Here is a 26026-nt window from a genome sequence, read left to right as displayed (position 1 = left end):
TTAATGTCATATAACACACAATTTAATGTCTTATTACTATTTTTGGTCAGAAAATTTATGTAATGTGACAAATAAGCATTGTTGTGATCAAGATTGAAGCCACCAAATGGTGCAAACATAATTTGTGACTACAATTTATATTCAATGACTTCCTAAAAGAACTTACAGAAAACTAATTGCATTTTCTGATGACTGTGCAAACTTAATTAACCATTCAGCGATTGTACCAAAGGTGATATGATCAAAACCATATATACAAAAACTTCAGAGGGAGCACTATATTCTACATGAATTGGTGTACTTTGAATTACCATCTATAGAAAGACAAAAGAGATTTGCTGTGAGGAGGATCAAACTTAAAGTCGGCAAAGACCATATTCATACATAAAAGTTATTAACAGCGGATTTTAACTGTGTGGGTTTTATAAAACAATTTGTTTCTCATTAAAATTGTAGCTTGATCACTTGGTGGATGTCCAATTTCAATTATGCAAATAAAATTCTTGAAAAGACTTCAATATGGTGGAACCAACACATATTAGCAGTGCTATCAAAGATATTAGCAGTGCTGACAATGATAAGTGAGCACTTGACCACATATTTACTATTCATCAGGTAACATTTACACATCTGGTGTTTTGTCACTGCCTGAATTTTGCTTTTACAGACAAACGATCTATATCACACATTAAAAAAAGTTTAAGCTTTAGCATATTAATATTGGCTATGCATCTCATGATGATAAAGATGTGCATCAATTTTAAATAACTACATTATTTACTTGCACTGAATATTTAATGTGTGAGTTGTTGCACATAGTACAATTGTATACCAATGTTAATGTAATTACATGCCAGTTTGTTAACTCAGTTTCATTGAGTGGAAGGTATTGAACTGTGACAAAAATAAAAATTTCATTTCAAGACTATTAACAGTAGTGACCTATTACTGACCATAAGTTTGTGTGAGTGGTAAGTAATGCATTCATATCACTTATGGCAAAGTATAAGCATCTTGCCTTAGCCCCAATGTCTTTTAGACAGACACAGGTCAAGTATATATATTTTAAAGCAGCTGAAACCAACTGTCAAAGAAACAAGCTATGGGCTCAAAATCATATTACAAACACAAAAAGAAATTATTTTTAATAAGACAAACATGATTCACTCTTTAAACACAGTGGAGATCGACTGAAATGCTAAATGTTGATAATTTTCAAGAACTTCTCTGAATTATCACTGAAATCTCGAGAGATGCGAGGACATATACTGAGACCTGCTAAAAGGAGATCGACAATTCAGTAACTTTCAGTCCTGTCATTGTGTCTGTGATCTTCTGAGTGCAATCAGCTAACAAAAGAGCTCAAATCAATGGTGTAGGAGCATAGACTACACAAGAAGAGACCAACATAGAAACTCAACAGACAAGCTGGTGCACTCTCACTTGCAGAAATGAACTGACACTTAGAAATGGGAACATCCTCAAGAAACAATGATAAAAATAGCATACAAAAGCAACAACTCTATGCCAAAATGTCAAAAAACAAGAAGATTGAACTGACATCTACCAAAATCTAACTCCAATGTAACAGCTGTGATGCTCTATACCTGCAACAGACAGGCATATTTTTGAAATAACATAAGAAAAACAAAAGATGATGGATGTAAGACACCTGCCATTCAACATTTGCAGAACACGTCTGGCAAGAAAACCACCACCCTACCACAATAGCAAAAGACAAGAAAATAGACAGATTCAGCAACCAGAAACATCTCCTATACTTACAAGAAACTTCCAAAGTAATAACCCCAAAACCATTGCTGAGCTGAAAACAGACATTCAGGTGGTCATCAACAGCCTCAATATTCTGACACTTCAATGAGCCATGCAGAATTTTGCTATTCATCTGCGCCACATCATCGCCGGTAATGGCAGGCATATTGAACATATCATAACCTAAATCCGAATATGATTTGTGATGTTTATATGTTGAATAAAGTGTGTGCATGATGATGATGGTTGGTTTGTGGGACGCTCAACTGCTCACCCAAAGTGTGAGCATGCTGTAGTTTGTAACTAATTTATGATTTTTTTTCATATAGTTCAATAATAGTCACCCTGTATTCACATTTCTGTGCTGGGAAGTATCAGTGTCCTCTGGCCATTTTGTGTGTTTTGTTTTGCTATTGTGGGATGCATTCATATTTTGTTTGTTTGGGTAGTGCTGGAAGCAACTGCTATCACTCTGTGAGTGTTTATATTTTCCAAAGAGAGAGAGAGAAGTGTGTGTGTGTGTGTGTGTGTGTGTGTGTGTGTGTGTGTGTGTTTGTTTGTGAAGAGAGCTAACATGTCCTAGCTACTGTGTGTATAAGTTATTGCTTTACTATGGTGCACTGGTGTATGATCTAAGAAAGGGATATTGCCTAGTGTGTGATATTATTTTGTGGTGTCTATGGGGATTGTTCTTTCTCAACAATATGTTTTACTAGTATAAATAGCGTCTAATTACTGAAGTTTTTCTGGATATTAATTATGTGTTTCTTCTCTATAACTGATGTGTATGGGTCTGTCTGTTTGGGGCGTTTAACTGAATTTGTTTGTCCATATTGCTGTAAACCTTGTCTTTAATGCAGCCCCACAAAAATGAGTCACATGTGTTCTGATCCTGGGAATATGATGGCAAGTTCAAGCCCATGCCAGTGCCCTCTAGGTACCCAAAGCCAGAATACGGTCCCCAAAGTGCTTCTCCAGGACTTCAAACATTCTCCTGCTTCAATGGGATTGAGCTCCATCTTGGATGAATCACATCTTGTTCAAATCAGGGTCACTTTGGATAATGGGGATGAAATCATCTTGACTAATCTTCACATACCGTTTAGTAATCACTGTACTGTCAAGTAATATCACTCCGATTATTCCGTGACTGGACACTGTACACCATACAGTCACCTGTTGAGGGTGAAGAGACTTCTTAATCATGAAATGCAGATTCTCAGTTCCTCCCAATGCACCAATTTTGCTTATTGATGAACCCATCCGAATGAAAGTGGGCTTCATTGGTAAACCAAACCATATTAATTCCCATCATACCCCATGGCTAACCGCGCAGTTTGAACATCCTAACCCAAATCATTCAGAAGTTATGATGATTTTATTTCACATAGTTCAATAATTGTCACCCTGTATATTAAGTGAAGTGAAAGTTCTGTGTGAAAAAACTCAACAAATACACATGGAAGATGAAGAAGAATACAAAAAACAACAAAAAGACTGTGAGTAAAAAAGAGAACAAAAATTGTTAATAGTAATAAGAAATGCATGTGAACTGTTAATGACCATAACAAATAAAACTGTAAGAGGAAAAACCATATTGTTACAGTGACCACTGAAGATGCCTTAAAATAAAGCTAAATGCATCTGGTCTTACTACGACTTTTATTACAGTTGCTAAAGATGGCAATTAATCTCTACAACTTGTATATGTGCAACTGCAGAAAAAAAGCAGATGAAAAACGAAGAAGACAACATTAATATGAAGGGCTTATTTCAATAGTGGTACATGTCCATTACCTCCACTTTTCTGTCTATAATGCTTCTGAAATTAATGATCCAAACAAACAGAAAGAAAGGTTCATCTCTAGCAAGAAGCTATATGCTTGAATATTTCTGGTATCTCAACTGCAGGTTTTTCAGCACTCATTTAACTTTAGGACTCTGTATCTCACAATGAACAAAAATGGACTTGTACCACTATTGAAATAAGCCCTTCATAAGATGTCCAGTACAGCATTTCATGGAGACCTTCACCTGAAGTACCAAAATATCTATTTCAAGCTTCATCATGTGATACAACACATCACTTTAAATAAATTTAAATAAGATAAATTTAAATAAATTTGTAAATTTAATAAGCTTCAACCCAAGCATGTGAAGGTAACAATCAGAAGCAGTTCACATGCAGCTCAGAGACCAAAATCATTAGCCCAAAAATGCTGGCTTTCAACTGAAATTAAAACATTACACACACACACACACACACACACACACTCACACACACACACACACACACACACACACACACACAAAATGCATGCTGAATCATAAATTGTATGAAGCACACTTGCACTTAGCTGACACTATAAGCAACAACACCCTTCTCTGCTATATGCTGAACAAAGATGACAAACACACTTGTAATATCATAGAACAACTAAAGTGAAGACAGACTAAGAAACTAAAGATGCTTATGGACAAACAAATTCAGTTAAACACCCCAAACAGACAGACCCATACACATCAGTTCTACCCATGTTTCATAAGCCTCGCAGACACCAAACTTAATGAAGAAGAAACACAGCTGTTACATGAAGGTTTAAAACACAATGTAAACACAGAAATAAATGAACATTTCATAGAAAGTCTGATCATGCAATCTGAGAACATGTTATCTCAAAAACAGAGGAAAGACACAAGCACCATGAACATATGCCTAACAAGAGAATTAATAGGCAAATAAATTAAAAACATCACATAATGAGGACATGAACACAATAAAGCAAGAGACATAACCACAGAAGCTAAAACTATAAAAACTCTTTAAGAAAAACTACACTGAGACAATGCAGTTACAACAAAGGCAGACAAAAGGAATACATTTTTCCTTATGGATAAACAAGAATACAATAATAAGATACAAGAATTCAATTCACAGAATAAAATCACAAAACTAAAGTCAGACACAACAAGAAGGTTCCATACACAAATGAAAAATTAGGCACACTGGATGACAGACAAAAACCAATCTGCGCATGATCCTAATGCCCCAAAGCTCACCAACCAAAGCTTCATAAAGTGTGAGACCAGCTGTTAACTACAGAAAAGCATCCACATACATCCTCATCACACATATACTACACATACACAACAGTGTAAAACACAAACTGACAGTGAAAAACATAGAAGAACTAATAAACCACATGAAAGATCTATATATTCCAGATACAGCTATGTTGGTCCCAGTTGATGTAGAAAACATTTACTCCACAATCCCAGTCAAAGAACATACAAGATAATAGAACAAGACCTAGCTATTTACAATCAGTTACCACAAGAACACATAACAGAGAGTGAGTAACAAAAAGAATAAAAATTGTTTATACTAATGACTAAAGCATGTGAACTGTTAATTATCATAACTAACAAAATTATAAAAGAAAATACGAAACTGTTATAGTGACCTCTGAAGATGCTTTAAAATAAAGCAAAACGTGTCTGGTCTTAATAAGACTTTTATTGCAGTTTCTAAAGATTGCATTAAACATATACAATTAAATGACTTTATTGTAGGAGCACAGACTAAATTAACTTTATCTTGGAGGTACAAGTCAGAGCCTCTCAATACTTAATAAAACGATTTCATGGATATGAATTGCAAAAGTTCCATCTATGTCCATCAATAGTATGGTTTCTTTAAGGCAGTAGGATGATTATACAATGTAGCAGATTACGATGCACCACACAGCACTGAGACCATGTGGAGATTGCAGCCATCCTCTTCCTTCAACCAAATACGTAAAAGAAAATGTTTTGTTGTGGCATAGGCAAGTGTTGTAAACAGTATTTCTGTAGATGTTAATATTGGCAATATATCTCAAAGCCAAAATTAAGACATGTGTATGCAAACCTAATGGGATGAAATCCTCATTGGTAATGATAAGCATCTCATTTTATATAATAGCCTTGTTTTTGCAAAATATTCAGTGCTATACTTGAAGCTTCTTCATTGTGTGTCCATGGGTTGGTGAATATGCTGTCTTAAAGTTTCTTGGGCATCCAGTCAGATTGATCATTGTGGAATGAAATGTTGATGGTACATTACACAATTGAAAATTCATTCCACAATGATCAATCAATCTGGCTGCATGCCCAAGAGACTTTCAAGCAGCTTCTTCATTAATCAAAGTAAACCATGAGTTGTATTCTGTTGATAACACATTAATACATTGTTTAATTTTTATTTACAGCAGACATATCTAGTTAAACTGTAATAAAAGATATGCCTGTATTTCATCACACTGGCAGTATGACTCTTTTCATCTTGTTGCAACTGCAACTCTATATACTCATGCTACACTTTGATAGCAATGAAAGCAAGTGTGTAAGCTGCTTTGTGGCTGCATGTCATTAATGTGATGAGAGATCCAGTTGATTTGATATGTTAAAGTTCAGTTTCAACTGCATTATTAACATACATGTGCCTATTTTCAATGTACAGCATCTTTGGTCCTTTTTTCCCCACCATCACTTTTGTCTTCTGTAATTTCCATCTTACATATGGCCCAAAACAGCTGCTAGAAAGTTACTGATTTCCAGTTGCTTACAGAATTAGAAAAACATGGAAGCACACCTGACAATTACCATGGAAGAGCATGAGAAAAAGAGGAAAATTAGGATACATCTGTGGATTTCTACAAAAACACTGAGTAACACCCTAGTATTTTTTTAAGTAAAAATATATAATTAGCTTTGTTTTCAAGACAGAAGTTACTGATATATGTATTTCACATACCTTTTTAATGAGTCTCTTTGGTGGGGCTGGTGGCATTTGTGTTGTATCAATAAATAAACTAGTGTTTCTTCGGTCTGGAGCTGCAGAAAAAATTTTCAATTAAACATTTTCATTTTATCAATAATACTTGAAATTTTGTATAAAATAGTTAATTTCAAGGAACAAAAGCTGTAAATCACTATTTATAATAATAAATATTTTTTACCACTGAATTCTCTCTAACAATCCCCCCCCCCCCTCCCCAAAAAAAAAAAAAAATATATATATATATCACTCTTTTTAATGTTTCTAACTCTTGAAGATGAAATAAGTGGTAACAAAACTTGCTATTATACTGACAAAATAAGACAAGCATGTCAGGTCATCCAAGAAATGGTTAATGGAGCAAGGAATCCTTCACCCTCATATGAGTATAAACACTTCAATTTCTTACCTATGTCCAGTCAGCTTCCAATAATCTGCTCCCTGGTCTTATATTTGACAACTCTATTAGGAATTATAGTGGGTCACAGAGGAAAACACATCATGAAAGCCATCACTTTTGTCAAGAGCCTGAGAACTCTTGTGACAGATCTGGATTCAAACAATGTAATGGTGACCCTTAATGTACTTTTTCTGTCTGTGATGGTACCAAAGGAAGAGACACAGAAATAATCAGACTACCTCACTACAGCTTCATAGCAACATATTTTCTGATCATTATGTATAGTATTAAGTGACACAGTACATAGCACGGGTCCATCATAACTGCAAGCCTTAGAAAAACCCATTTGTAGAGTATTTTTAAGAATGGACTTTAGAATAAACTGCTCTGCATGAACCAGTAAAATGTCTAGGCTACATTAAGCTTTTTTAACCTGACAGCAATGGCAACACTGCATTGCATCAGTTCTTGAATCACATGAATCGTGCCCAGTCAGATTATGATGGAAATGTAGAGAGATCAGAACCATTCATTCCAGGCATACTGGCTGAATACATGCTGAACAGAAATCTTAGTCATTCTATAACTTGCATACCACACACTAAATTACATCTAAACATGAGTGGTTTCAATCACTCAAAATAGAACAGGGCGTCATGAGCATAGTAATACAATGAACAAAAATCTCACATAAATACCAAAGCAAAACACTTATGGTTTGTGTTTGAGAAGAAACATTACAATCAGGATGAAAAAAGGACAGAATTTATGTATGAAGAATAAAGGTGGTTTTGTGACAGAGAAGAGGATGATAGACACATTTATAAAACTCTCATTAGTTTACAGATATGTGAGTCTCCGAGATCTGGGTTCTCAGACCTTAAACTGAAATATTCTATTTCAAAATCAAGGACATGATGAGAATAGTACTGCATAATGCTACAATGGTGGGTCACAAGCAAAGAATGTTTTATTTCTTGGCTCTTCAGACACAAATACTATTTAAGCACTCTTCAGAAATTATAATTAAAAACAAGTCACTATAAAGGAAAAACTGTACCTAATTTTAAATGATTTTCAACAAGTGGTTAGAAATGAAGTACTAACTTTGTCCTCTTGGAGGTAGAGGTGGTGCCTCATCTGTAGTTGCCTCTGACCATGAATTCCGAAGCTGACTGCCATTGCTGTTCTCAGAACTGTTGTAGCTAGCTGGAGCAGGACATGAGAGTAGTTTACTGAGTGATCTTTGATGCGTTGGTTTGGGGGGTCTTGGCATTGTAGAAACTGTGTCACCTTCTGTAGAATCTCTACAAACATGAAAAGATAATTGTGAGCTACACATGGGTGATAATAATCTTAAAGACACTCCTAAACAAAACTTACTGATATTGTTAATTAATGTTGATAGCAAAGATTTATTTTAAAATATTGAATTATCAAAAAGAAAAGTTGTTCCCAAAACAGTTCTATATTCTCAAGAGGAAATTTACATTTGTAAGTCACTGTTGTCTACTTCATTATGATCTTATGATGAACAACTGTAAATAATCGCCTTTTTCAATTTCCTTATAATTGTTGGATCAAGTAATTATTTTAGTCTTTATCTACCTAAAAACTCTGTTAACACTTGTGCTAGTTGCTATAGCCCTGTATGTAATACTTGGATACTCACCATGTCATCAGGCTGCTGGCATGCTACAGTTCTACAGTTTGAATTTTCTGCCAATAGCATCTGCATGGACTAGCCACCAGGGGCCACCTGTGCTGGGACACATGACTTGTGTACATGGCATGGCATTTGCTCTGCCATCTACTGGAGCCCTCCTCTTTGTAAGCGCATTCCAGCAGGTTCTTGCTCTCATATTATGTTCATGCTTATTGTCAGCAACTGCTTGTGTCAGTACCTAGATTGTTCCTATGCCCTCAACTGTTGTTTGCTTGTATATGGAATGATAATAAACTTTTGTTCGCCCTGGCTGTGTTGTTGTGTCTTACAGTATGATCCAATTGGTGACAAGTCTGGTGTTCACTTCCATGTGCTCAGTCTATTTGCTGGTTCCTATGGATCTTCCATCCAAAGAGGCAGAGCTCCAATCTCTCCTGAAGCAGCAGCAGGCTCTTACAGTTGCTATCACGAACTTGTCAGCCACACTGACTATGCAGGCTTCCACACCATCAGCATATCCACTGCCATTTCCCCCTGATGACAATGCGATGAAGACTGGGAGGCTTACAAGAAGTAGCTTCGGCAACACTTCCTCACTTTTGGAGTCACTGATTTAAACATGTGTAAGGCTTTTCCTCAGCTCTACCAGTTCAGCCATTTCACCCCACTCCAGGAACTTGCATCACTTTTGTTTGATGATATGTGTATGTTGTCATCAAATTAACACCATAAATGTACAGTTCATTGCAGCAACTGATTAGCTTTGCCTCTGCGATGACTTTAAATTTTCAGTTAATGTACAGCCTATCAATGACACCTACATTTTACCCTTTCCAGACAAGTTATTGGCTAAATTCACCAGGGGCCAGTTTTTCTCCAAAACTGATTTATCTGAAGCCTATTTACAGATTCCACTGGATAAGGATTCTAAATGGCTCCTTGTGATTAACACAGCCTTTGGGTATACCAATATTAGTACCTCCTGTTTGGTGTAGCTAGCACCCAAGTAATTTTTCTGTGTTTTTTGGAAGAGCTAATAATGTGTGTTCTGGGATGCATCAACTATCTTGATAACACCATCATGATGGATCAATGCATCCGTGGAAGAGCATTTACATAACTTATGCACCTTGTTCACAGTCTTACATACTACAGGGTTGAAATGAACTTGGTCAAGTCACACTTTTTTCAGTCATCCATTGTGTATATGAGGTTTGAGGTTTCTCAGTATGGCGTTAAGCCTTCACTTCATCAGTTACTGTGGCCACAGCTCTGCCTCACCCTACAAATGTGAAAGACCTCCAACCAATTTTAGGTGAAACTGCTTACTGCCAAAAATCTATTACACATGCTTTCAAATCTAAATTACATTCTGCTTCTTGTTTGGCTACTTTCCATTCTGGTGACCACTGGGTTTTGGCTATGGTCACCTTGCAGTATGGGCTCAGGGCCACTCTCACTCATCGATACGAGGAGGGTTCCAAACTTCTGACAACTTATCCATCAAAAACACTCAACTCTGCACAGCAGCACTACTTCCTAGTTGAAAAGGAAGTGCTGCTATCATGTATGCCCTCAAAAAATTTCATGTGTTCTTGTACAAGTCTAAGTTCCACATCATTACTGACCAAAAGCCCTTGGTTTCATTGTTTAATCCTTCTGCTTCATTGCCTGACAAAGCAGCACATCATCTCCAGCACTGGGCCTAGTTTCTGTCTCACTACAACTATGAAATAAATTTTTGGCCTACTGTGCAGTATGCCAACGCTCATGCTCTGTCTCAGCTTCCAATTGGGCAGTTCCTATTTTTGATCAGAAATAACTCCTCTGTTTTCACTTAGGTGTTGGGGCACAACTTACAGTGGAAGGATTTCCTATTACAGGCTCCCAGATCACAGCTGCCATTGCTGCCAATATGATTTTGCACCAACTGTTTCAGATCATTCAGCAAGGTAGGCCGTACAGGCCTCCGGGCAGAGCTTCTGATCCTTTGTGTAACTATTTTGCCCTCTGTCAGTCACCTAGGGCTGTGACCCGAGCTGCCTCTAAGACAGGATGTGCTTCAGCTCCTATATCAGGGACACTGGGAGGTCTCGCATACCAAGTAATTGGCCTGTCTGCATATGTTTTGTCCCAGTATCAATAGTGACACTGCACACCTTGTCGCAGCCTGCTCTCAGTGTGCTACCCAACAGGTGGCACCATGGGTGATGCTCTCGTGAACCACATTGCAACGTCCATGGGAATGCATCCATATTGTGTTCCTCGGACTCTTACTAAATTCTTACTGGTTGTTGGTAGTCAAAGCTTTCTCTTAATTTCGATAAATTATCCCCTGTCCTTTGATGCAAGCCATATCTACAATTCATGCACTCTCCAAAATTTTATCTATGGAGCACTGCCCTATACACTTACTGTCGATAATGGTCCACAGCTTGTGTCTCAGGTCATCTCTGATTTCTGCACCCATCAAGGCAGTCACCACATGACTGCTTCCCCTTTTCACCCCCAGTCTAATGGCTGGGTAGAACATCTCATCCGAATGTTCAAGGTTCAAATTTAGAACTACTTTACGGACTCCTCCTATGGACAGTGCCTTGAATGCTTCTCGAATTTCTGCACGTTTACACCAATGGGAGATTGGAGTCCAGCCAAGACACTCCATGGTTGCCAGCCATGCACTCTACTGAATTGGTTCACGCTATCTCATGCCCATAAGCATGGTCCTCATCAATGTTCAATCATGGCTCCGAAGTATGTGCTTGGGGGTTTGACCACCGACCAACGTGGATTCTTGCCACGCTCCACAGCTGCTGAGGCCACTGCCTCTGTATGGTGCACACCAGTTTTCAGCTGGTGGTGCACCACCATGACCAGCTGCACCCCCCACCACAGCAAGGGCTGCAGTTCTGCCATTGCCGCCTCTGCCTCCCCCTTCTTCCTCAGCACCTGTTCCAGCCTTGCAGGGCATCCCTACTGCAAGGGTGGACCTAATCTCCATGTGGATGTTGCCATCTCCTGAATTTGCTGCAGGGTCCAGCACCCTGGCACCTCCTGCACCTGCTGCTAGGTTTTCCCATGATGCTACCCTGCCACCAGCAAACCTGCCTCCAGCTGGACTGACACCTTTAGGTTCTCCAACAATGGCACCCCCAACCAAGCATCTGGTGCCTTCACTGCCAGCATAGTCCCACCACATCGAGGGACCAGATGCTACCAGGGCCCTTGTCACCGATCCTCTCTTCTGGTACTTTGGAGTGGGGGGGGGGGGGGGGGGGGAGCAGCTACCTTGCAATGTCCACAGCCACACCCCTACACCCCTTTTACCCTTAATCATTGATTCTAGCACAAAATCTTCTTCTGCCACTATGTTCATCACCTGCGGCATTCGCTCCAGAGGCCATGAACATTTCAACAGTTGCCCCGATGCCTACATCACTGTAATGTCCTTTCCCCAAGGGGAGGGAGGGGGGGGGGGGCTATAACACTGTATATAATACATGGAGACGTGCAGTGACACCAAGCCACCACTGCCATGCTGCACTTCAAATATTCCACCAATGGCGTCCACACAGGCCAGCCAACAGAGGCTGCCAGTGGTGGGCCATCTGAGTTCTGCAAACAGCACCGTATCCACAGTGCAGTCTACCGGAGCCCTTTTCTTTGTAAGTGCAATGCAGCAGGCACTTACTTGTTCTCATACTGTGTTCATACTTATTGCCAGCAGCTGCTTGTATCAATACCTGGATTGTTTCTCTGTTTGTGTCTGTTGTTCACTTGTATGTGGAAGAAGAACTTTGGTTCAATGTGGCAGTGCTCTTGTTTGTCTCTTTATAGTACAATACCCTACCAAACATACAGAAAGGAAACAAAAGACAAGAGGGAACAGAGAAGCAGGTGGGTGCAGCACTTGCAAAGCCAAATACATGTCAAATAGAGAAAAGGTTCTTACTTCCTTGACAAGTAGACAGGTTAATTTATTCTTCCTCAAACAACGTATTAGGACCTAAGGTTTCCCTCCTGTGTTTTTATGAAATAACAATCACATAGTAACACCAGGGAAATGAGGGAGGAAGTAAGCTACTATCTGAGAGGGGGAAGTTAGCATGTAAATATAATCAGAAAAATAAGTCAAAATATTATGACAACTGCACACTGTTAGAATGATCGCCACATGTTGGTGTTGCAATCATGTTGGAAATACAAAGCTGGTTGGCTGTTCATGTGCGATTGTTGTGAGTACCTATGGAAAGTGGCTGAAGGATGGTGAAACGGTGAGTACGCTACAAGGTGTTGGACATTCACACCTTGTGGTGTCACCACCAGCCACCATACTTGCTAGGTGGTAGCTTTAAATCGGCCGCGGTCCATTAGTACATGTCGGACCCGCGTGTCGCCACTGTCAGTGATCGCAGACCGAGTGCCACCACATGGCAGGTCTCGAGAGACGGACTAGCACTCGCCCCAGTTGTACGGACGACTTTGCTAATGACTACACTGACGAAGCCTTTCTCTCATTTGCCGAGAGATAGTTAGAATAGCCTTCAGCTAAGTCCATGGCTATGACCTAGCAAGGCGCCATTAGCATTATATTGCATTTATCTAGAGAGAGTCTCACTTGTCTCATCAAGAACGATGTATACAAATGATGGATTAAAGTTAAGTATTCCAGCAGCTACGTACTTTTCTTTATAGCATTCATTACGTATCCTGTTTCAGACCTCATGCCATCCTGTGTGAGTTTAAGCGCGTGCCTTTCGGCTACTTCCGAGTGGCGTGGCTGTCTTGCTACGCCACTACACACCTCATTACCGAACACGAGTTCGGACACTTCCTCAGTCTGTAAAGAAGGATAGGCAGCAAACTGTGGCAGATATGATGACAAAGTACAATTCTGGTGCAGACACAAATGTTTTGGAGTATACACCTCAGTGCACACTGTTGAACATGGGGCTCTGGAACACATTTTTCCCATGTATTCCCATTTTGATCCAATGACATGATCAGTTATAATTGCAGTCAGAATGGGAATATCAAGATGTTCACCACAAACTCATGACTGCAGTTCTCTAGCCAAATATCATTCTGTTCCCTTTCATGGTGGTATTAATTCATATAAGTTAAATCTTGTCTTTTATAGTACTCTAATTATATATATATATATATATATATATATTCCAAATCTGGAATACTGAGTGATGTGTCCTTGGATGTACTGTACTCAGCACATTTGTCTTTCTCATTTTTCTCTCTTTAAGTCATAATTAAAGAACTTCTGTTTCCTGAAGATTAGAGGACATCAACTGCTCTTCCATGCTATTGTTGGCCACACAAAAGTTCTGAGTTTGATGGTTGAAAATGTATTCTCTGTCTGCACAGTGACATGGTGAGTGCTGATTAACCTGTATCTGCACATATAGTTCACAAATGCTTTCATGAAGGTGGCCTGTGTGCAAGATGACCAAGTATGTATACCATTTATTTAGCATAATATGACAAAAGTTTGCATTGGTTTAAATCAGCAGCAATCATTTCACTTTGCAAGTAAGTCCCCATTTTATGCTGAAATTAAGTCTCATCGTACACTTAGAAGAAGAGGGACTAGAGGCATATTAGATGCACAAAATGTCATTGGAACTGTATAATACATAAGTGACTGTAAGCTTTTCATGTAACTGCATATTTTTTCAAGCATGCAAAGAGATTTTGGTCCTCTACATGACACCATGATCACTTAGAGTATTGGGATAACATACAGGATATTAACACAAGACAATTTCCACAGTAACAGGAAATCATTCTCTAAGACAACAATTGCTACCGAAACAGGAGATATCTAGGTATCCAAGAGTGGAAGAAACCCAGAAGACTAAGAATGGAGTATCCAGGTAAGTAATTGGATCTTAAGATGCTTGGATTGATAACTGACAAGGCTGATCCCTTATCCACAGACTCTAGAACAGTGACTTTCAAAGTTCCGGAGTACAAATAGCAACTGAGCTTGTTTACACTCATATTAACATAGTGTAGCATGACTGCAGTAATAGGAAGGTAAGTTTTTTTTTTTTTTTTAATTGTCTCTATAAAAGTTACATGATTCTGTTGTATTTTATTAAAAAAGTTAGCATCTGTGCTTCAATGTTTTGGAAAGTTCTCTTTGGAAGATGTTTTATTAAGTTTTGTTGTTCTCCTTAAGACATTATGCACTTATAATATTCAAAGAGTTCTTTATTATTAAAAACTGATTTCCATTTTTTGCTTTGTTTATGAAAATTTAAGGACACAATACTAAGCTTATAGCTCCCCTATCTTATTGTTTTAACCTGGAAGTGAAATGAAGATACACATGAACACATTCCCGTTTTACCTGTTTAGGCTTACAGGTGGCAGTGATGAATATTCAAGAGTTCCTCGAACTGTTATACGTCCCATATCTGTCAGGCTGTAGCCAGCTGAACGTGGTCGTGACTCACGCATTGGTATTGGTGGTGGCGGAGGTGGGGGTGGAGGTGGTGGTGGCACATGGCTCTCATTCATTTCCTAGAAATTGAGATGATGATGTTAGTTTCAGTTTTGAATAAAATACATTTAGTATCAAAATAAAACATCCCTCATTAAAATGTGCACCAAAGTTTTATTATGTTTCAGACAATGACCCATTACTGTTTTCATACCAATAAATTCACCAATTTGCACTCTTGCTTTTACAATAAAAATATTCTGAAAATTAGTTATGTTCATATATAGCTAAGCTATGACAAAATAGTTTACAGAACAATTAAGAGGGCACAAAACTGACATAAGGTAAGGATCAGTTTACAAAGAGTTATTACAGGTGTATCTAATTATGAATGGAACACATATGAAATACACCAGAACAGCTTTCTTCCAAAACTAAAAACATCTTAATGTGAACACTAAAAACTTATAAATGAGAGCAGACTGCATCCGTGGCTTTGTCCCCTCTAAAATAATATTTTCATGACAACTGCTTAATACCTTCTGGCAGGTTAGTCTTTTTACCCAGAAACATTTGCACGTTAATGAACTTATGTGCAAGATAAGATCATGCTCCAATTTTGATTTAAGGAAGATCACTGGGTGGGTTTTCAAGATGTCAAGATGTGGATTGGTGGGAGGGATGCAAAGTGAAAATTGTCCTCTAGATTTTATAATACTAGACTGGCACGGCAAACCTTGAGAATTTGCATTTCAAAAGTAAAAAATTTCATAACCTTTTGGCCCTGCTTCTTTGCCTACAACAGTCTTTCAGAATTATGAAAAAGCACTGAGATGATCAGTCACATTATTTGGTAGGTGGAATTTAATAACAGAGTGGTGAGGAATATATATAGTGGTACATGATGTACCTCCCACATACACTGTAAAGTGACTTGTAGTGTGTAAATTGTAGTTGTAGATGGAAATAGAAATTTCACAAAGCTTGCTGTTTTTATAGATTTCTCAGAATTTCTAAAAGATAATTTCAATCAAGTTAAGCAGAAATGCATATGTTTCAGAAGGTGTGATACTTTGTTTCATATGTCATCTCTGACTGAGGACATATCTTTGTCCCAATGAAAAATAGATTATCAGTTCCCCTTCTTGAAATACCATCACCAACCATCAGGCACATCATGCTGAATATGTTCTACAATCATGCACTATAAGACTCACCACTGGCTTGCTATATATATCTTCATCATCTGTCACCTGATCATCCATAAGAGCAAAGTGGTTATATGGTCCTCCACTGGAAGTAGAGGAACGATTACTGCGACTTTCATTGGGCTGCATGAGCATCTTCTTCTCCATAGGAAGGGGTGGTAGAGGCATGCTGCAATTGATTATCAAATTTTTAAACCACAAGTTATTGTAAGAACTGACTAAAAAGCTAAACATGTACAGGACCCTCAAATCTATAGATTTGCAGTGATGTGAATTTGGGTTCTTCTAGTTTTGTTAGAAGGAAAGAGATACCATTTATCTTTAGTGCTTCAAAGAGGAAGAATGAAGCTCCCAAAGGGGCCATGACGATGGGCAGAAACAACACTTTGCTCAAGGTCATACTTAAAAAACACTGCATGTTGTACATTCATACAGTGACAAAGGAAAATAGCATCATAAGCTGTCAGCTGTCAAGGGTAAAAGGAAAGGCAACCACTGATATGCATTATTCCAAGAATAGAGATTGAGAAAAAAGTTTCCAACCTTAAGGTTTCATGGAAAAAACCTCTTTCTTGAACGGTCCCACTTTCTGGAAGTGTCTCTCAAAAGTTAGGAGGGGCTTAGTGACTGTCTAAAAGAGTATGCTATGTCCCTATCTGATGGAGAAGGTTCTGTCAAGACCATCCACTGTAACTTCCTGAGACACACACTGTCTCAACAAATCACCTAAATCCATGCAACAGTAATGTACAAGTACCCATGCAAAAGTAATGTACAAGTACATAGTCTGAGAAGTTATCAGACATTCTTTAACGGAAACAATGTATATTCAATTTACATCTCTTTCTGGCAACAATCCTGAGTGTCTCAATTTATGTCATGCTATTTCATTTATAAAATCCACAACTCACTTCACCCTTGTGATTGCTGTCTATAAGAGGTAAGTATTGTGTTCTATTGTGAATAATAAATAATATTATGTATTTTTTTATCCTGAAAAATTATTTCCATATTAAGTAAAGCAATCAAAGTGAAAAAAGCATTCATCAGAATTTACCATTAGCTAAAAGTGAGTGGTTGTCTTTGATCATACACTGCTGATATTAAATTTAGGATTGTCATTTATCACACTACACTTAAGTTGTGATATCTGGATTAAATAGTGGATTTACCTTCAAGCAGTTTGAACAAACATCTGAGGAGATGTGAAAGCATAAATAATCATTTAACACCATGCAGTGATACCTTAGAATACTGCCACAGGAGGTTGAGTCTGTACAAGAATGTCCTCTTGATGAGCGAATAGCAACTAGCTCTCTCAGTCCTTGACGTAACTGTGACAGCCTCTCCAACAGTCTACGGTGAAGTGGTTGCACACCCGGAGGGGCAAGCTGCCCATGAAGTGCAAGACCAGTCTCTAGGATATGGAGCTGAAGCACAGAAACAAATGTGTGGAATAACATATTTAGAAATATTAACAGATTATAAGCATCACTTCCTATATATAAAGAATGTAACTGAACATGAGTGGGTATGGTGCAAACTGATATCAAGAAGTGATCATGGGAGCAGAATTATATTTTGTGGATGCCTATATATGGTCTCTGTACATGAACATGCTTGGAGAAACTCAAAATCCACTTCTTCTAGTTTTTGCTTTACTTTGTACAGAGACAAGTAAGAATTTTTTGGCCCACAGAATAGACATTTCAAGAGCTTTTATGCACACCCAGCTGTCATTGAAGGCTAGGAAGTAGGCTTTGGAAGTCAAAGTGGCTAAATGAAAAGTATTTGCTCTTAGATCACATTACTACTTGTTTAATACTATCCAATCAAACTTTAAAGAGGGATGAAAGAGTCAAAGCAGACGAAAAAACATTTAAAATTTGATTAAGAAGTAATTTCTCCACTCTCCTCCCTCCTTCACCCACTTCTCGCATATTGGCTTGTTAATAGATGCTACAGCCATGTGGTTAAACTGCCGACATGTAAGATGCAGCATCAGATACTATTTCTGGGGCTTCAAGCTCATGTGAGTACAATCATACCTTCAGTTTACATTTCCATATATGTACATACTCTGCAAGCCATCAAACAGTGCATGGCGGAGGGTATGTTTTACTAGTACTAGTCATTTTCCTTTCTGTTCCACTGACAAATACAGGAGGAGAATTACTATATGCAAATTAAAGTGGGATGGCCACTATCAGCTGCAGAGGGAAATTATGTGGAATCAGTGTCGATGAGCGAAAATGTGTACCAGACCAGGATTAAAACCCATGATCTACTTTGCAGTAACCACTGCGCCATCTGGGACACATCGTTATCACAACTGCACAGTCTATCTTGGTATGCCTCACGGTTGATCCACACTCCCACTGAACACAACCTATCCACAGTCCCTGTCCATTATACTCCTGTTCACTACTTAGAGATTCCCACAGGAGGTCGGAAGTATTGGTGCATTCACACTGAAGAAAGTGGATCAATTGTCCAGCCAAGCTTTGAATTATTTGAAATCAACACGTCTAATGCTTTGAAAGAACAGACACCATGCATATTACGCAGTTGTGAAACACTATCTGCAAATTGAAGGAGGATGACTGCTATCAGCTGCAGTGAGACATTATGAGTAATCAGCGGCGATGAGCGAAAATGTGTACCGGAGCAAGATTCGAACCCAGGATCTCCTGCTTACTAGGCGTGTGCAGTAACCAAGGCACTATCTGGGACACAGCATTATCACAACTGCACGGACTATCTCAGTACGCCACACGGCCAAGCCACACTCCCACCAAAGACCACCTATCTGCCATCCCTGTCCATTATACTCCTGTTCACTACTTAGAGATTCCCACAGGAGGTTGGACGTACTGTTGCATTTGAGTGCACTTGGTGGGAGTGTGGATTGGCCATGAGGGGTACCGAGATAATCCGTGCAGTTGCGATAATGCTGTGTCCCAGATGGGACAATGGTTACTGCACCTGCCTAGTAAGCAGGAGATCCAAGGATTGAATCACGATCTGGTACACATTTTCACTCTTAGCCACTGATTCTGCATTATGTCCCACTGTAGCTGATAGCAGTCACTCCTTTTCAATTTGCATATAGGGCTTCACAGCTTCAGGAGCTGCGTGGTGTCTGTGCTTTCAAAGGAACAGAAACCACGCATTCAAATAATTCATAAGCCTGGCCGGGCAATTGATCTACTTTCTTCAGTGCAAATGCACCAATACATCTGTCCTCCTGTGGGAATCTCTAAGTAGTGAACAGGAGTCCGAATTCCAGTCCAGTACAAGTTTTCACTCATAGCCGCTGATTCCGCATAATGTCCCACTGCAGCTGATAGTCGTCATCCCCCTTCAATTTGCATACAGTGTTTAACAGCTACAGAATCTGCATGGTATCTGTTCTTTTGAAGGAACAGACACCATGCATTCAAAAAAATTTGAAAAATTATTGTGTTTATGCCTATGTACAGCCCCTGAACTCTCTTATCATATGTTCATGGTCCTTACATGATATGTACATTTGCAGGAGCAGGATCATTCTGCAGTCTACTTAAAATGCTGGTTCTCTAAATTTTCTCAATATCATTTCTCAAAAAGAACATTGACTTCCCTGCAGGGATTCTATGTGTTGACCAAACCTACCAGTAAAAAATCTAGCAGCCCCCCCCCCCCCCCCCCCCTCTGAATCTCTTAAATGCCTTCCTTTACTATGATCTGGTGGGGATTACAAACACTCAAGCAGTACTCACAAAAACCATGGGCTATCAAAAGCCAGTATGAAAGCATTAACTATTCTCAGCATCCAGATACTCTTTTTGTCATATATCTAACTTTTTGTTATACCCTTGTGTTTTGCCTTTTCTTCCAGACCTCTTCCATCCTTATCTTCCATGCTGCCACATTCCATAACAGGGCATTGAGCAGTCTTACAGTGACAGGGCAATATCTTAGAAAGTTGCTGTTCAGGAGTCTCATGGTCTAACAAGGAGATGCAGCCTCACTTAAGGAAGTGCCATTTATCTTGAGGCATAAAAAAAACAATAGTTGCTCTACAGATACAATTAAAAAACCCATGGCTCTCATGCTTTGAAACAGGTGTTTCTTCTTCCAGAGAAATGAGGAAAGCATATACAAACTTTTTAAGGTCTACATGAGAAAATATCCAATAATCCAAAGCAACGGTATGGTAAATAATCAGGAAGAAGAAATTAGAATTTTTTTTTGTTTGTTGCCTTCATGCCGATAAGGAGTTTTTTTCAAAATCTTTATATTATAATAAAAAAAATAAAAAAATGAAAAACACTGTCCATATTATGGCAAATGTCCCTTTACTCTCAGTAAAATAGGATTGTTTCTAAAAACTGGGTTCCCAATAAAGTCGTATTAGAGACCACTAGTGGGATATTCAAATCAATGGGAATCTTTTTCTATTGAGAATGGGCTATTGTTCTGGATGAAAGAGCAGTTCTGGAAATATTAACTCTGGCAGAAAGAGTTCCATATGCCTGATACAAATGATCCACTGTTAAGCATAACACATATATAGAAATACTTTGTGCATTTTCAATTTCTTGTATGATATGAGGAGGTCATCTTTCTTTGTTAATACATTTCTTACACTTTGATGAACAAGTTCAAATTTATTTTGATTTTTTGGCAAAGAGACTCCAACACCTTGACATAAATTGAAAATGTGATATTTCAGCCCAACTTTTCTCAGTTTTGAGTCCATCATCTTAACATTGGGACACTTCACTTGTCACTTGTCCTCTTCCAGTCCTCTCATTATTATATCTTTACAGTAACAGTTTCTGGAATGTTTCATAAATATTTTGATATACCTCACAAGGAAATGAATCAACACACTTGCAATATCTGATAAGCAATCCATCACTCTTGACTGGAATCCACAACAATGTATCTTCAGAGATCTGTTGCCATTTGCCTGTACTATCTAAACAGGTAAATATTATGGAAGGAGTGAAGGTAAACACTCATCATATATCCATATAATTGAAACACTGAGCCACAGACAGGCACATAAATAAGGCTGAGCTGTAGCTAAGCTTTAGGAGATAGGACACTAGACGTTGTCCTTTGTTATAGCTCACAAAGTAAAAAATAAAAATATGGAAAAACTGAGGCTACATTGTCCATGCAATGCGGCACAATTGTCAAACTGTTAGCTCTAAGGAACAACATTGTTCAGAAGCTTAGCTACAATTTAATCTTGTGTGTACGCTTATCTACTGCTCAACAACTAATCTATATAGCACATAGCTTACTTCACTTCTTCCATTGTTTGCATTCCATCCAGGACTATGAAGAATCATGTTCATGTACAAATTATGATACAAGCATCGAATTTATTGCCTAGATTACCCAGTCATGCACATTCTTAATCAGCATTTCCACTGTTCATTTATCATCCTCAGTCAGATAACAAAATTCAATCTCTTTCACTTTTCTTTAATCTCTTGCTGCTCCCCATAATTTTTATTTGCTATTGCTTTTTGATGTTGTTATTTTTCAATGGAGTGACAAAAACTTCTATGGTCCTCAGTATTGTTAAAATATGTCAGATACTGTGACCACTGCATAGATAGTTATGTGTCCCCTCCTGTGCCCGTCACACTCTTGCTGTAATCACCCACCACCACCACCCACCACACAACAAATTGCATGGATGCTGCAAAAGGTCTCTATGAAATCAATCTATACAGATACTAATTTAGTTAGTCACTCTTTTTATGAGACAGATTCACAGAATGTTACTTAATTCCACTGTTTTCCCTAATCCATCGTGAATACTAATATTTTATTCAGTTATTCTAAATTATTTAGACCCTAAATTTTTTATTGCAAACTCCAGATTTATTTATTCCTTGATTTAAGAAAGTCAGGGTACTGTCACAGTAGTTGTTCAATCAGTAGAGCACTCCAAAGCTGGAGATAGAATCAGCATAGTAATTTTTGTCTGCTACTTTCTTAGGGACTTAAGGGATTATGTTCTTATACACATCACAAAAACATGATAAATACAACAAATTTAAGAATAAAATAACATGAATAATGAGTGTAGTACACATTTCCTATCTAAATTTGTCCAGAGAAATAAGAAAGAGAGAGAAAAGAGAGCTATGAAGCACAGTTTTCACACCACTAATGTCATTATACTGAAAGTGTTGTATGCCACCTATTAGATGGAGATTGTAGTATTATCACATATACACAAGGCATTAGACACTAACGAAGAAAGTAACATTTAATGTGCAATATTTACCTGATCAAGTGTAAGATTCTTCAAACGTTGTACATGTTCTGAGAATTCAGGGTGGTACTTCACAAACTCAGGATTAAGAAATGCTTGTTGGTATTTTGCTATGCCACCCATAACATTTGCATCAATTATCCCCTAGAATGATAAAACAATACTGCATTGCTCAATAAACACATGTTTTGCATTAACATTCATTCACAACAATTTGATGTAAATTTCTTAAATGAATTCTTCTACATTTGATTAGTACGTATTATAACACCAAATTTAAAATCAACATATTCAAAAAATGTTCTTCTGTTCCATTATTTACAAGTAATGGGGTGAGAAAGAATTTTCAGTCATCTTAATGTTTTTATTAAAGGATTTTGTCATATTTTTACTTGTGCACTGCTACATTTTTCTTCATAAACAGCAAGTGAATGAAACTAATCAACAGGGAGAAAGAGGATGAAGATACTTTGGATCCTGTATCTAGACCAAAAGTGATTTTTAATGTGGAGCAATAGCTATGCAAATCACTTTAAAAAATAATGATTTTTTTGCCAACTTCAGCCTAACATGGATCATAGGAATCAGCTGGTTTGCAGGTTAGACCTTTCTTTACCTCCCAGTCTCTCTTAATTCTGTAATATTGCTACCTAGTTTTAAGGAAAATTTGTGGGAATATGTAAGAAAGTCACTCTGGACCATGGTGTTAGCAACTGTTTGCCAGTAAGCATGCAGTTTCTTGAGCATTATTAAAGTTTCTTCTTTATTGTTGGCAAACAATGCCAAATCATCAGCAAATGCTAGGCACTCCACTTTCAAACTCTGTTTCTTTGGATCTTAATAGATTTCTTCTACTCCTTCCTCTTTTGTGACATCATTCCATTTTCTCATTATCTCTTCCATGATGATCATGAACAAAATGGGTGACAGTTCATCTTCCCACCTGTCTCTTGTCTTAATCTCAATGGGCTCTAAAATTTCCCCATTAACTGAATTCTTCCAAAATACTGAAGAGGGTCTGCTGGATGATTGAGTTATATGCTTTTTTGAAGCAAACAAACAAAACTACAGTATTTCTACCTATTATTGTTGCCTTGGTATTCACTCATTTGATGGTAATAACAAAATTCCTCGGTAACTGTTTGGGTCAATCCCTTTTATGGATGATCAGACAACCCAATGTTACACACATACCATATGTGAGCATTTGTGGACAGATTAAGTCATCTGCACATATACAGGTTTATGCTGTTTGTAGTTCTGTATCAAGTACAGTAAGAATATCGGATTGTGGGCAATAAAGTCAGGAGCAGAAATCTAACTGGCTCAAGTTACTTGGCATACAGTAAGATGGAACTTCAGGTAGAAATGTCATATAATTAGAGTGAAACAATACTCTGTGGGTCAAGAACTAAGAAGTATGTCTCCGTTTATTTCTACGATAATGATAACATGCTGGAATCATGACAAAATTGAGGACATGGCTGATTCCTATAGCGGTGTGCACAAAAGAAGTTAGGTGGTAGGGGGAAGTGCCTTGTACCACATGATGCTCCGCCCAATAGCTTCTTTCTACCACATCTGTCTACAGTGTGCAATTGGAGGAGTGCATAGAACTTTTAGCATTGACTATCATGTTAGTTTAGTATGGTCAGGGTACTTAGCTACTGTAGAGTTCATTATGAGTGAAACAATGCAAAACATGAGAAGAATAATATTACGAAGTAACAGTGATAATTTTTCAAGCATATAAATGTTTACAGGGAATGTCAGAAGTAGAAACAGTGGCCCGGTGTGGCACTACACCAGTATTGCCCATTACCATGGTAGGCAACAGCTGGAGCATGGGGTATGGGTCAGAGACAGAAGGCACACTGGTGGAGCCATAGATGTCTACTCCATCTCTTTCTGTGCAGAGCACACCACACAGCTACTTCTTCACAGCGCATCACTACAGAATCACAATGGGCCAATTTTGTGTGGCTTATAGACTGCTGCAAGTAAACACTAGATATTCCTACAAATTATCTAGTTGTCTATATTCAGCAACTGAAAATGTCTGTTAGTAACAAAATAACCATTAATTCTTGCATTATGCAAAGAACTATTACTCACCAACAATTAATAGTGTAGACACATAAATAATAAGGATACAATAAAAGATTAACAGGAGGAAATAGGTAAAAATGAGAAAGCAACAGCGTTTCATCTGATAGTGTGTAAGATATTCAATTACATCCTATCTAGGCACAAATACAATAAAGCCACTTATCATTAATGATAACTGTTAACAGTCAATTTTTAGTCTTTAATTTTTAGTATTTATGGTTTTCAGAATAAGCAAGGTTGAAAATGTAATTGTATTGAGTGCTCAGTATAGAATAATTGATAAAAATATCAAAGGCCTAATCTAAATATTAACAAAAGCAGAGAACAAAATATAAGATAGTTGCAAGTGGTCATACTGAACCATTATCATTAACTGGTTTACATTCAAAAACATAATACATATCAAAGAAGAAAATGGCTGAAGCTAATTGGTCATCCTATGAAAAATGAACAAGTAAGGAAATTTCAGTCATTAGATAATTTTGCTACCTTATACTGGCAGCATGCCAACTCACCTGCTAATATTTTGGTAGTTAAAAGAGATACCTGTAGTGTTATTAATTATTACTGAATTAATAAGATTTGAAATACATTTTCTGCTTTTTTTATTTTCATTTGACCTTTAGTTATTGACTGTCAATTATGTGTGTGACGATATCATTAAAATTATGTTTGATTAACTGACTGACTGATTTTTATTGGTCCAGATATATCATACAGCAAAAATTAACTCTGATACATTGTAATTCTGTGATTGTTTTGATGAATATTTGCTTTCCCTCTGGTATATCAGTTCTGCACATTTTTGTTTTGTAGTAGTTTGCCTGTTTTCAAGAAGTAGTCTCTTTTTTTTCAAGGTTTCATTTCACATCTAATTTTCAAGTGTTCTTCTGGTTGATGTTATATTTTCTTTGGTTAAGCTCAAAACAAGAAAATAACTATTTATCCAGTAACAAATGCTGATGCTCTCTCTAGTCATTAAGCACAGCTAGTTGGGATAAATAATATACTGCTTACAGCATTGATACTCTATAGTGGAAATCAGTTAGAATAATTAATGGTTGTAGGACAAATGTTTTTGAGAATGGTTTTATAATGAACTAGATGCTAACATAAAATTTAATCTATTCAATAATAAACTCATATCATTTTTAATAAACTCATATCATTTTTAACTTTCCACATAAGATAATCCAAAAAAAAACATTAAACAACCACATAAAAAAGCACAGATCACTATCAGGATCAAAGTATTTTGCGAAAGGAAGAGAGAAATGTGTCTGTTGGCAACAATAAGTAGAGATCATG

General features: G+C 37.6%; 1 protein-coding gene across 1 annotated transcript in view; it reads right to left on the bottom strand.

The window, feature by feature from the left end:
- LOC124555196 (dedicator of cytokinesis protein 3) overlaps nt 1–26026 on the bottom strand; it is a 448693-nt gene that overhangs the window by 6330 nt on the left and 416337 nt on the right. Inside the window, exons 27-32 of the mRNA XM_047129040.1 lie at nt 22622–22753; nt 17572–17756; nt 16336–16495; nt 15026–15198; nt 8100–8299; nt 6569–6648 (exon numbers count right to left, since the gene is read on the bottom strand). Of these exons, the coding sequence (XP_046984996.1) occupies nt 6569–6648; nt 8100–8299; nt 15026–15198; nt 16336–16495; nt 17572–17756; nt 22622–22753 (930 nt within the window). The remainder of the gene's footprint in view (nt 1–6568; nt 6649–8099; nt 8300–15025; nt 15199–16335; nt 16496–17571; nt 17757–22621; nt 22754–26026) is intronic.

Source organism: Schistocerca americana, chromosome X, assembly GCF_021461395.2.
Source record: "Schistocerca americana isolate TAMUIC-IGC-003095 chromosome X, iqSchAmer2.1, whole genome shotgun sequence".
NCBI classification, from domain to species: Eukaryota; Metazoa; Arthropoda; class Insecta; order Orthoptera; family Acrididae; genus Schistocerca; species Schistocerca americana.
This window is presented reverse-complemented; position numbering and strand designations above follow the sequence as displayed.